Genomic DNA, 14,110 nt, shown 5'->3' on the forward strand with positions numbered 1-14,110 from the left:
AACCCACCTCGAATGTCAGAACCACCCTGAAGTCCGGTATACAATCTATGTGCTCTTGAGGCACCAATATTTTGCTTTGACAAGTTATGAATAAAAATCGCTTGTGAATAATCAAGTTTCCTCTTTGTACGAGACAAAAACATATTGTCCTTACCAAACGACTCCTGATTATGTTGTTCGACAAATTCAGCAACAATATATTTATTAGTACCATGTACTAGAATAAAAACAATTCTCGCTTTGCATTTGCACCTAAATGAGTCTTTCCTTCTCTGAATCTTTTTATGTTGAGGGTCTAAAGTATCCACTTTACCAGTTCTTGGTTTACCTTCCCGATTGCATAGCAAATGTCATTGTGTGATAATGCCGGATTTGGTGGTTCTAATTGGTCCAAGCCTGACATCAAAGCCTGCTAATGATGCGTAATTGTAATACATTGATAATGTTGCACTATATGAATCAACAATTGAATTGATTTTAGGTTTGATGTGGTCTGAAACAACAGGAATCCAATAAGATGATCCACCAGGAGAAACATAATCATGTGTTACATGAGATTGTTTTGCATAAAAAAAGGATGAACATTTAAAACAAATTAAAAAATTGGCAAAGAATTAATCTAGTTTATTAAACTTTTTTCTTATTCGTATACTAAAATTTCTAAAAATCAATGTTATCGTCAGCTATAGTATAATCTGCCTCATTATCATTGAATTCGAATTCGTTTTCTGCATCTTTTAATTAGAATATGTGTAATGGATATATATATATATATATATATATATATATATATATATATATATATATATACACACACACACAATAGTCGTTACCCGCGCAAAGCAGCGGGAGGCGATTAGTTTCTTTTTGCAGAATAGTTTCCGAGCAATAGTCGATACGACAACTCGACTTTTCGACCATATGGACCGTGGGTGTGGACTTTTTTGTTTCTGTTCCATCATCGCACCTAATTTTAGAGAGCCATTAGAGAGCCAATGGGTGTGGATGTCAAACATTTTTCCGTTTTTGGCGGTTGGTGGATAGGGAAAGAGGCTTTGAACCAGAACCCTATTGGAATAACACTGTAAGGATGTAGAAGTGCCACCAAACCCAAGGTGCAGCCTGGTATGTCGGGGAAGGATACGATCAAAGATGGATGTATGTTATGTCAGGGAAGGAGGCAGTTGGCGACGGTTCGACTAACGTGGTCAATGACAGTGAGGCTATTTTGGTGGTGATAGTAGAGGCCAATAAGTTAGGTTGTTAATATGAGAGAGAGAGAGAGAGAGAGAGTGTGAGGTTGGGATGGGGTGGGGTGAAGTCTGGTATTAACTTTTGTTTTGTTTTATAAACAATAAATAAATAATAAAAATTATAATTAAGAAATATATTAGTGTAAAACCATCTTTTTATATTGGATGGGGATCAAATTCGCAACAAAACCGGATTTTGAGGCCCTTCCGACTGAAAAAATAAAGTTTGAGACCAAACGTGTAGATTATCCCAAATCGTAGATACGATCCATTTGTATAATTTACTACAGTTTTTAATATTGTATTATTCAACTAAATCCAAAAATTTGGAAATCTCATGAATATTTTGAGTTTATTTTCATTTTATTACCTAAATACCCTTAGCCTTTAAAAAAACACAACCATCTCATGGCTATTTACATTCGTTTCAGGTACACAAATAAGTTAAATTGTCATAGGTAAGTGAGAGAGAAATGAGTCATCTTTATATAAATACATGAAAATCACATGGATCGTAATTTAAAGCTATAAGACATGCCAATGGTTTTATCAAGTAAAAACCAAGTTATTATGTCATGTTGAACCAACATCCTGCAAGCATAAAAGTGTGATATTTAAACGTGCAAAAACCACCTGTATCAGCTTCAACATATAAGTTACCTCTATTAAACCGACATAATTGAAGTTCAAGAATTAAAAATAAAAATAGAAAATGTAGAAGTATCATGGCATGCCAGAGAATGTTATTGAATCATGAATCGCAGCAAACCTTTATTACCAGCCTGGACTTGTTTTTTTTTTCATTTTTGGTCTTCTTCCACATAAAATTTGGTATCTTAAATAAACAATAGAATGAAAGTAAGTTCCTATTTTTATACCAAATATAATCTATTATTAAACTTAGTTATGTTTCAGTCGATAAATGTAAGTAAATTGCTATTATTGGCAAACAGATATAGGTATCAAGCTATTAATATTATTTTGAAAATTAAGTTATAACGGGAATATGAATTCTATTTAAAAAATATAAGTTTATACGCAAAGATACACACAATACAACACACAACACAACATGCATACACATAGTCAAATACCTTTTTTTTGCATTTATATCAAAGTATTTTCCATGATGAATGGTTTTATCTCTTTATTTAGTTTTGGGATTCGCTGACCTGAAAAATGCAAGGAACAACATTTCAACCCTTGTTCTTTCTAACAAACACACCAACATACCTCTTTATTTAATAGCTTTTAAACCCCTGCGCTTATTAACATAGAAATAAAACTCTATTTAATAGCTTTTCAACCATTGTGCTTACTAAGGAAAAGATATAATATTACTTTGTAGACTTGCTTTGTGTTCTCATCATTTTTTGAAGTAACCAAGAGTAAAATGTTGCTCCCAAATCACTATTTCTCCACAGGCATTGGTAAATTACCTTTTGGGTCTTGAAGCATATTGGCATGTCTAGATTTATCCCCTTAATGTGGACTATCATCCTACATCAACCAGAGCTGAAAAGCACTTGAGCATTAAAAACTTTCATTCCAGATGATGTTTGAGAGTATATTTCATTAATAGAACGGTTGCATTCATCTCTCACAAAAAAATCAACAAAATGATCAAAAAGTAGGTTACCTCAATCAGTTTGTCAATATCAAACATGGGTGCTTTATAATATTATATTTGAGAATGAAAATGTATACCCATAAATCTGTAGTTCGAATCCAAGATACCTGCAAAAATTAATGGTATAGAGAGAGAGAGAGAGAGAGAGAGAGAGAGAGACCGAGGTTAAGGCTTCAACCGACTCCTTTCAATTCGGCATCAAATGTGACAAAACAGGTTAATCAAAGATGCTTTGTTAGAAAGCTTAAATTAGGAAATCACCTTCAAGTCCTTTAACTTAAGACTTGTGATAGTGGCAGTCGATGGTGGAAATAACAAAGGTGAGTGGTTTATGTTTGTGTACAAACAAAAATAACAACTTTGAATGGGTTCTTCATATCAAGAAAATCATCAGAAAAAGTAATAACAAAGTAGTTGTTATTAGTTGGTAGATAACTAAACAAATCAACATTCTTCTTTTCTAACTTGTGAATATTTAAACAACAAATGTCACAATCCTTTCTTAGGCGTATTATACGCATTATCAACATGGAACATAACTTCTACCTACTGACACATATAAAAGTAATTTAATTTAATGAAATTATCAAGGGGAATTAACTTAATACTAAAAAACATGAGATACAACAGTAGAATAAGGGACATACATTTTTGTGTAAGAAGCATGTTCATCCGTTACCTGGAAACCTCATTAAGGAGGAAGCATAAAAACCCTTGTGATCTCGCCCCTCTTAATCTGTCATGACATTTGGAGGCAAAAGTTCACATAGTTCAAGAAGATATCTTTCGATCATAAATACAAACCTGGGAAACAAAAAAAAGATTAGAGAGAGAGAGAGCCTAAGGAATCCCTCACGCAGATGTCATAACAAAAAATAAAGAGATAAATCACAACTGAGAGATAGATGATGGTGAGATGAAGATATATGGTTGAATCCAACACCTAGGTAAACACATCTCATTCCATTGTCGCCTGCATATCAAACTTCTCTCCATTAATAGGAAAATGAAGACGAAGAGAAAGAAAGGTCTGAAAAAAAGGATAGAAAAAAGAAGAAAACAATAAACATGTCAAGTTACAAACCCAAAAAATTAAAGCCCCAAATCCGATTTCTATTGTAATCAGCTTTGGATCTTCAAAATTCGAAAGAATCAGTATCTTCAAAATTATTTTTACAGAATAGTTATTCAGAAAGGAATTAAAAAAAATTAAAGAAACCAATATAGGTTTTACTTGTTATGCAGTTATCAACATCAAGCCCCATCTTGAAAATAACATGAAGAGATAAAAAAAAAGACTACGATTTTGATTTGCTTAGACCTTTTTCTTTCTTTCTTCAGTGACAGGATGGTGTAGTTTTTGTTCACTGAGTGTGTCATCGTGAAGGCAGGCGACAGTGAGGGAAGCATCAGGTCAGCAGTTCAATGGAAGTGGTAAACGGTGGAGAGGACAAATAGTCCAAAAGATGTTTTCCAAAAAGTTACAAAAATTCAGGATTTCCTGACTTTTTCAAAAAAATATTTTTTCTTGTATTAAAACTTCAAAAGTTCCTAGTTTGCCAAACATCTTTTTGTTTTTTTTCTTTTACAAAAAGGACTTTTGGCTGTGAAAAGCTAAGCCAAACACCCCCTAAGGCAGAGAAGGGGGGATCCTTTTGGAGAGAGCGTGATAGGGTTTTGAGAGGTGACAGTCGGAGGAGAGAAAGCTCTGTGTTTTCCCTCTTATAAATTAATTAACTTCAAATAAGAGAGATGTGGTGACGGGTATACGGGAAGGGGACGAGAAATAAGTGGAACTTTGAATAAGTCTGGTGAATATATTAGGAAAGATAAGGAGCCAGGGAAAGAGAAATAAGATGCATGGTTTTATTATAATTTTAGCTTATAAATTTAGACTATTTAAAGTTTAATATTATTTTATTAAAGTTGAGTTGTCCTTTAAGCTTAAACATTTGGACATCTTAAACTATTTTTAGAAATAATAAGGTTTGTATAATAATATAGTAAGATATATATTAACTACAATTGTAAAAACTAACCCGAAATGATATTCAGAATTGTCATATATATGATCTTGAACGTGTTCTAATGGATCCTCATCTTTGCAAGTGCAAGTTACGCCATATTGCAAAAAACAATATAAAAGTTCAACATTATTATTATAAAAATTAACAAGTATAAAAACTTATAAAGTAAATTCACCTAAATTTAGATTGCTATTCTCGGATATTTGAAAATCGATATTATGCAGAGAATCATGATCAGCTAACCCGAAATCTTCATAATCATGTGCATAATCCTTAGGATATTCATGTTGATCATGAATATGATCGTCACTGGCTGATATTGTATCATCCATAAGATAATTTACAGCACGATTGAACACCAGTTGATTGAAAAAAGCAAAATAAATTCAATATTACAAACTTTGAGTCAATTCAATATATATTAAAAAAGGAGAAACCATGTAATTGATATGTAACTAAGAAGGCATGATATATGCATTCATTGTTATCAATTATTTGGTTTTTAAAAATTTTAGAAACATTGTAAAGATAAGAATCAACACAAAATCGTATTATTCATCATGATATTGTAAATATTTGACATATTCATATTCCAAATATAGTAAATTCCATAGATAAGACTTCGAAACATCATGAGTTTTAAATTAGACTTTTAATTAATTTATTCAACAAACTTTAAAAAAAATTATGAATTTACAAATGATTTCTGATTTATTATGGCATAAACGCATATACTAAAAAATCAATGAATATACCAGACTGTTATTCTGTGAGAATATTTGAAACAAGATTTACAAAAAAAAAAAAAAAAAAAAAATATTTTTCACACATTTGTTCTGTATATTCTCGTACAACTTAACAGAGACATAATTATACCACCGTCTCATTATACCACAATCTTATCCTGTAAGAATATATGTAATAAGAATTACACTAAATTTATGTTGCTCATGTTTGATCTGTATATTGTAATACAAATTAACATTCTGGAAGAATTTGATAATAAGAATTCTAACGAAATCTTTGATAAATCATTAATTAAAACGAATTTGGGAACACTTATTCTATATGAATAGAAAAACAAAATGAACTAAAAAAACATACATTAAATGGTGTTTTTGTTTATTTTGTATCTTGTAATCAACATTTACATTCTAATACTTTTTATAACCATCATTCTAACAAAATGTTTACATATAACATTATATATAACACAATTTATGAAGAATTCTTTTATACAAAAATATGAGACCAAAAATACATTTACAACAACATATCTGTAGGCATATGATAAATAAGAAAATGTATGGAATTTTAATCAAACTCAAAATGAAAATTATTAATATTAATTGAATGAAAACATAAACTTACATGGATAAACCCCTAAAATTCATTATTAGACTTAAATAAAACTCCATAGAATCCGATAAGACTAAATTGAAAACATTATTCAATTCCTAAAATATGTTGACGAAATAAACATTTACTCTCTCTTGACCCTTGTTTGGGGACAGTTCCTCCTATCATGACCAACACAAAAACAAATCTCACATCTTTTTATTTTCATCCGATCTTGATTCACTTGTGATTGCTTGACATTCCGATCATTGTTATCAGAAAAGTGTTTGTTATTGTTATTAATATTATCTTTGTTCTGAAAAACACAAAAATAAAATTCAAAATATGAATTTCATCAATGAAATATCATAAAAAAAATATATATATATGATATGAATCTGATGAAGGATTATTCTGAACTATGAATAAAACAAAATTTATATGCATATGATAAACGATTATTCAACACTATCAAAATAAAAACGTGCATGAACAACATACCTCCATTAACAAAATATCATAATAAGAAAAATGATATGAATATGATGAAAGATTCATCTACAATCGAATAAAACGTATATGATGCATATATATATATATATATATATATATATATATATATATATATATATATATATATATATATATATATTATTTTCGTTGATAAGATCCATATTTAATAGCCTGATATTTAAGAATTTGATTGATATCAATCAAACTTTAATTAACTCGGAAAAATATAAATTATATAGTAAGATTACATTAATACCCCTTAAGAATGATTGATCTAAGTTATGCATACAATAACACAATAAATACATTAAACAGTTGAACCTCTCTCTCTCTCTCTCTCTCTCTCTCTCTCTCTCTCTATATATATATATATATATATATATATATATATATATATATATATATATATATATATATATATAAGATATTAACCTTCACATTTTAGTAAAAGACCATGTATATCGTCTTATTAGCAATCTTACATAGTCTTGAGGGGCTTAATGAGTTATACCTTACTTGACACTTTAAACACAAAAAGCATTTAAATAAAATTACTTCTAGAAAGCCTAAAACATATACTTGACACTTTTAAATAAAATTACAGAGAACAAAACATGTGCATTGAACTTGAAGGGAATATATTCCCGGGTAAAATCAAAACTAAAGTGGATATACTTAATATATGCCCATCAAGGGGGTATACCATATCTCAAAAATGCATAAATAGAAATCCACGGATAGAGAAAAGAGGCAGAGAGTCCATGGCATTGATACTTCTACGTAAATATTAGTGATATAAAAAGAGTGATGCCAATAGGCATAATCCAAAAATCATCCAATCTCCTCTCGAAAACATGGCATAAAACTACATATTCAATATGAAGTTACCTTAGGGGAATCGCCACCCGAGAAATTATTTATTACATTTTCCACCACTTGTCAACGTATTGACAAACGCACTAGCACTTTCTTGTACTTTATCAACCTTCTAGAATGATGGCCAAATCAAGATTCACGATTACAGGATCGGGTTGAAAAGACTTGAACCCTTGAAAAGGATCCATGATTTTACGCATCATCAAATATCCTTTTTTCTGGTGGCTCTTACCCAACAAAATAGAATTTCTACAAACCTAATATACCACCACATAGTATAAAACACTAACTTCAAGATGATCCTTACGTTCATCCGGCAAGGAAACATTTTCGAGATGATCCAAAACTGATCGCCAATTGTAGGCAAGAATCATTTGACTGTTTAATTGTAACTAATCAGCCTCATTTGTCAATGACGAATTCATTTACTTTAACAAAAATGTTGCTCAATGTCAGCCAAACATTATTTTTCTTTGTAAAATATGATTCCCACCCTAGAAACTCTATTTTCCCTATTTTGGGGATACAAATGAACACTAAACAACTATCAATGTTAACCAATTTTACAAAAAAAAATTGTTATGATCACTCTCACCAATCACCACCAATCGTGCACTTTGAGTCTGCGGTTTCTATTTACAGCAAGTCTTTCAGCAGGAACTTTACTCCTAACCTCCTTCCACACCATATTAACCGCATCATCTTTTTTGGGAGGGTACTCATATTCATAATGATGTGCAATTTCTTTAAGCCGACCCCACATTTCAACCCACCTCTCTTCGGGTATTTTCCTAAGCTCTTCAACCATATACCCCGGAACCAACGCCTCTTTTACCGAAAAGAAAACCGAAAACTTTGAGTAGTCTAATTCCGACTCAAAAGGGAGCTCAATATGGTCGCTTACAATCACCGGTACACAGTGGCTCACGATAGCATCAAACAGTCGGTTAGAAGATGGCGTGTCGCCAGCTGGATGTAAACAGAATCTTGATGTCCGCATCCCCTGCGTTGACTGGTTACACCAAAAATTCAATTCTAGTTGTTACACAGACGACAAAGAACAGAACAGGTTGTACTGTATTCTGTGTGTATTGTACTTTTATGACTTACAGCGTTTATGCCTTCTCCTGTAGCGTAGCCTGCTTCAAAATGTACATCTGAATAACCTTTTAGTATTTTTTCCAGCTTGGCACGAACTTTTCCTTCCTTTAAAACACATTATGACATTATTAATTAATTAGTTTGTTTTTCTTCAAACAAAAAGAGAATTTTGAATTGTTGATGTTGGTTGTGACATACGGCTTTTCTTACTGTTCTTCCTCTGAAGAAAAGAAGAGTGGTACGCAATTTGTAAGGATTTGGAGAGTCATCATCCATGAAAGACTTTACCACATGCATATAAGGGGCAACAACGTCTTTATGCAAATTTGCCATGCTTTTTGAGTATCTTCCAAAATCTGCAACAATGAGAATAGATGCATTCACCTCTTCCCGAAGAAATCTGAAAGCATTTGGATGATGCACTGGAATTACATGATCTCTTCCAGAAGTTCTTTGCCAATAGGTAGATTCCCGCAAAAATTTAAGGATGTCAACCTGTAGTAATCATAAGGATTAGGTTCAAAACAACTCAAGTATACAGAGGATTGCTTTCAAAAATCAAAACCACATCCAATTTAGCTCCATCTCTAACCTTTCTACATAATTCAACATAGTGAGCAATTTCTTCTCCAAAAACTGAAGATTTGTTAGGTAGAAAAGTCATCATACTCCTATAACATTCAAACGAAAGTGCAGCTCCATTTGGAATAAGATGGAGTTAACCAATATGTGCACAAAAGTGAATCAACATTTCAACAATTTGCCTTAAAGAATCGATATTGGATAACGAGGCCGTTTAATTACGATGAAACGATCAAAATGATTGTTACCTGTAATTGTCGATCAAATTCAGTATCGGGATCTGTCATGTTCTTCCCGTGAGTATTGAAACTCATCGAAGAGAAAAACGGAACGAAGAACACATCCGCTGCATCAGGATTCGAAACCCTCACCGCCTCACTGCTCTCATCAACCGTAGCATTTTCATATAAGAGCGACGCCATCATCCAATACTCCACACTATGTTGTTGGTGTAACCCTGCATAGTGCGGCAACATCGGCAGATTATTGGCATTCAACGGCGAATTATCATCTCCGGCGAACTTACTGCTCATCATACCGACATTAAACCTCTTGGGCAAATCGTACATGAAAACCCTGAGCGGAGATCGGCTGCGACAAGGTAATGCGGTATCATTTTTGGGAATGGAGAAGAAAGATAACTGGGATTTCAAATCAACTGTACCAAATCGTCCGGATCCTAAACCTCCGGTTGTGATTGAGTATGTGATGAAGATGGTTACGAGAAAGATCACGAGTGATGTGACTGTTTTACCTATCATTTTCGAGGGCTAAATTTTTAATGTTTCTTCCACTGTAAATGTAAATATACATATACATTCCTGAATATTTGAAGGGTTTGTTTAACCATGTCATTCTGGTCGAAGAAGACGATGAGTTTCCCCAAAAGGGTTTGTGAAGATCACGAGGATAAACTGTAACAACCGGGTCACCGATCTTTCATGTTTTTTTTTTCATCCAAAATAAGTTTACCGCTAATTACACGAAATTGTAATGAAATTAAACACTTTGGGCTTGAAACTTTAACTTTTTAAAACTCTTAAAAGGAATTTAATAAAAAAAACATAATTGTTTTTATTTTAAATAAAAGTTCCTAGGTACCATGATTTTCCTTTCATGCACACGATAATATATATATATATATATATATATATATATATATATAGGAAAATGACTTAGGAGAGTAACTACCTCTTATCTGTGTTCACATATTGACAACTTCTTTTTTTTTTGCACATAATAAAGCAACTAACTTGTTTTAACTGTTGAAATTACACCAATATTATCGGCTAATACATGTTTTAACCGGTAACTCAAAGGGAAAATGACTTAGGATGGTAACTACATCTTATTTGTGTTCACATGTTGGCAACTTCTTATTTTTGTACATAAGAAAGCAACTAACTTGTTTTAGCTGTGTAACATCCCGAAAATCATGACCAAAAATTTCGTTTTTAATTTAATACTAAAACCATAATTGTTAAACCATTAATTTAATACTCCGGCATCGGGCCCGCCTGGCATCGAACCCCGCTCGGTATACAAATTTGCCTCTCTTAGGTCCCGCCTGTCTCTGAGCCCCGCCCGCTAAACACATACAATCATATAACATGCTAACACATAAAGAAACATACTCTATTGTATTTATGTCCTAAGAAACATACTCTGCTAATAATGAGATGCGGAACATCGTCCGTACTCATCTAGTGATGAGATATGGGACCTCGCCCACACTCACCTCCCTACCAGGCACATACAAGTATCACACAGACAACAAGTATAATCTAACATGCAAACATTTCTCAGGCACCCGCCCGACATCGGACCTTGGTCTGGAATAACATACTAGTATACAATGCCTAGGGCTAACCCCTGGGTCTTCCTACTCATAGACTACATGGGCTGACATTGTGGCCTTAGACCCATTCACACAATGAGGAGACTCACCTTGCACTGCTGAAGCCATGGCTGGAACTAGCTGAGTACGGACGAAGTTTTGTATCTCATTATTAGCAAAGTATGTTTCTTAGGACAGGGATACAAGAGTATGTTTCTTTATGTGTTAGCATGTTATATGATTGTATATGTTTAGTGGGCGGGGCCAAGAGACAGGCGGCGCCTAAGAGAGACAGATTTGTATACCGAGCGGGGCCTGATGTCGGAGTATTAAATTAATGGTTTGACAATTATGGTTTTAGTATTAAATTAAAAACAAAATTTTTGGTCATGATTTTTGGAATGTTACACAGTTAAAACAAGTTAGTTGCTTTCTTATGTACAAAAAAATAAGAAGTTGCCAATATGTGAATACGGATAAGAGGTAGTTATCATCCTAAGTCATTTTCCCTTTGAGTTACCGGATAAAACAGGTATTAGCCGGTAATATTGGTGTAATTTAAACAGTTAAAACAAGTTAATTGCTTTATTATGTACAAAAAAAAAGAAGTTGACAATATGTGAACACGGATGAGGTAGTTACCCTCCTAAGTCATTTTCCCTATATATATATATATATATATATATATATATATATATATATATATATATATATATATATATATATATAGGATCAAATGAGAACATCTAAAAGGTTGAGAACGTGAGAACATACATTCTGAAACTATTGGTATGAAAATGTTACTTTTAAATGGAAAAAGGGTATAATAGTAATTAAATAATTATTTAATTCTATAACCTCACACATACTTCACTCTCTCTCTTTCTCCTTCCAATTTCCCGTATCTCTTTCTCTTCCTCGATCTCTCTCTTTTTCTCTCTATACCTAGGGCACGCCTTCATCATCTACACACCACGAGAGCACCATCAATTCATCAAGATCATCTCATGTCGCTGACACTACTGAGCCTCCTCACTAATGTGTCGAGACCGATTGCGACAGAGAGACATATATAGAGACCGATTGCAACATCAAAAGCGGCGGAGGCCATGAAGTCGTCGGCGACGCAACCTAATGTGCCGACAGCAATAAATGGTGTTTGTAATCCAGTTGGATAGCCATATTAATTCCTATTGTTTTCTTGTTCCCAATTTAAAGGTAGCCCTAGAATTTTTTGGCTTTTGATTTTGGATTCACTATCCCCCATAAAGCTCCGGTTTTTTTTATAGTTTCCTGCAATATTAATATTATATATCTTATTTTTATACTTAGATTCGTGGCATTGATATGTATATAAATGGAGAATTCGACTATGCACCGGGTTTGTTTATTGGGTCAAAAGACAAGTCACATGAATTGGTTTTATATGTAGTTATTTTTACACTTTGTTAAATTGCAAAAACAACTCTGATAAAGTATCAACAAAAGTCGTGGGCATATCTCTACTATTAATTATGTTTTGTTGATCTATTCATTAATGAATAGATAAAATTGGCTTAAGACGTTAAGCTCTTTTTTTAACTAACATCTTATTCATTTATGAACAGTGAATATTTGTAGCACCTGGTTCCTGGTATGTAAGATATATCTGAGTACTTTGTATTTTGGCCTTGGACTCGGCGAGTTGGAGGCCCGACTCGCCGAGTAGAGACGAGACTTGGGACGCGGTTAAGTTGGCGACTCGGCGAGTCCATATTATGGACTCGGCGAGTCCGTATTATGGACTCGGCGAGTCCGCGCTGTCTGATGAAACCCTAATTTCCAAGGGTTTGCACCCTATTTAAACAACCATTTGCGCCCCAACTCCGCCCCATTCACCCTCAGAGCCCCCCCCCCCCCCCCACACACACACACACTCGTTCAAAGCTTTATTCCTTGAGAGTTGAAGCATTCCTAGTGTGTTTTGAAGTTTTGGAGAAGGGAGAAGAGTGGATCAAGAAGAAGAAGAAGAGGTCAGCCATCTTTGAGCAATCTCAGAGTTTCCCTTGAGGTACCTCTTCATCAAAGGGGAAGGAGCTGGCGCGGTAGCGGCACATTATGCACACACACTGGTTTCCGCATTTACGAGATTTCTATGGGATTTGTACTCTGATATTTCGATTGGTTGTATGATTTGGCTTTTAGACATGGGTTACGTTGTGTTGTGGTTTGGTCAAACAATGTTTTTAATTATAATGTTTTCTAAAGTAATGTTTTAAAAACGAAATTTTTGGACGTGAAAATTGGGTCGTTACAAGTTGGTATCAGAGCCCTGGTTTGAGGGATTCGGACACACCTTCGGGGGTGTCTGAAATCAAATCGAGGGGTCAAAGGATTTTGAAAAAGAAAACGTTTTCTAAAAGGTCAAGTAAAGTATTTTAAGAAGAAACAAAGTGTGTGATGTGCGCAACCGACCGAGCTCAAGTAAGTATTCCCCGAAGTACCCATACAAGCTTATGTTGTGTTTATCAGTTTCGGTAGAACAGCATGCTAGAATAGGACTAAGGATCTAGTAGTGATGCCTTATGTGCCTGCTTTATGTGCTTCAGTGTATGAAAATTGCATGCTAGAATCGAGTAGACAACAGTAGGATAGCCTGTTAGGTTATGCCTGATAGTATGAGTTTAGCTCTGTATGCTAGATCAGTTTCTCTCTATGAGAGCGGATTTGCTTGAGATTGTTCTCTTAGTTCGAATGCTGCTTGCTTTGTGATTTTTGGGACTCTGAGTGGTGGGAGTTAGCCATTAAGTGAATACATCATGTCACATGTGATCAGGGTTGAATAATCTTAGAGTGCTGGATTTGGCCCTATTGCGCAGCTCTTGTTTGAGTCTAACCGTTGTAGGGATGAGCCTGTTACTCGAAGGATTATCCGAGCCTCACCACATGTGATGGTATTCAGGTAATGGTTAAT

The 14,110-nt window shown here is 33.7% G+C and overlaps 1 protein-coding gene and 1 long non-coding RNA gene across 3 annotated transcripts; both read right to left on the reverse strand.

Moving 5' to 3' along the window:
- Positions 1 to 1,578: 1,578 nt before the first annotated feature.
- LOC145100924 (uncharacterized) lies at positions 1,579 to 4,336 on the reverse strand. 2 transcript variants are annotated; one of them, XR_013705367.1, is made up of 2 exons: positions 4,205 to 4,336; positions 1,579 to 3,856 (listed from the first exon to the last, which is right to left on the reverse strand). It is a non-coding gene; the product is annotated as an uncharacterized LOC145100924 (long non-coding RNA). The 2 variants fall into 2 exon arrangements; XR_013705366.1 differs by having other exon boundaries at positions 1,579 to 3,913.
- Positions 4,337 to 8,079: 3,743 nt separating this feature from the next.
- Positions 8,080 to 10,237, reverse strand: LOC145100925 (putative arabinosyltransferase ARAD1). The gene is made up of 4 exons (XM_079038067.1): positions 9,569 to 10,237; positions 8,937 to 9,233; positions 8,748 to 8,843; positions 8,080 to 8,649 (listed from the first exon to the last, which is right to left on the reverse strand). Exons 1-4 carry the CDS (start codon positions 10,079 to 10,081, stop codon positions 8,236 to 8,238), a joined length of 1,320 nt encoding a protein of 439 aa, XP_078894193.1. The 5' UTR covers positions 10,082 to 10,237; the 3' UTR covers positions 8,080 to 8,235.
- Positions 10,238 to 14,110: the final 3,873 nt, after the last annotated feature.

The sequence above is a fragment of the Lactuca serriola genome, chromosome 4 (assembly GCF_051521515.1).
Source record: "Lactuca serriola cultivar US96UC23 chromosome 4, Lser_US96UC23_V15, whole genome shotgun sequence".
Classification (NCBI taxonomy): Eukaryota; Viridiplantae; Streptophyta; class Magnoliopsida; order Asterales; family Asteraceae; genus Lactuca; species Lactuca serriola.

What these genes read in the sequence shown, in the direction of transcription:
- LOC145100925 (XM_079038067.1), bottom strand. Translation starts at nt 10,081, where the DNA reads ATGATAGGTAAAACAGTCACATCACTCGTGATCTTTCTCGTAACCATC. An exon ending in GAAGAACAGTAAGAAAAGCC is followed by an intron (nt 8,844 to 8,936) that starts GTATGTCACAAC and finishes TGTGTTTTAAAG; the next exon opens with GAAGGAAAAGTTCGTGCCAA. An exon ending in CAGGAGAAGGCATAAACGCT is followed by an intron (nt 8,650 to 8,747) that starts GTAAGTCATAAA and finishes TGGTGTAACCAG; the next exon opens with TCAACGCAGGGGATGCGGAC.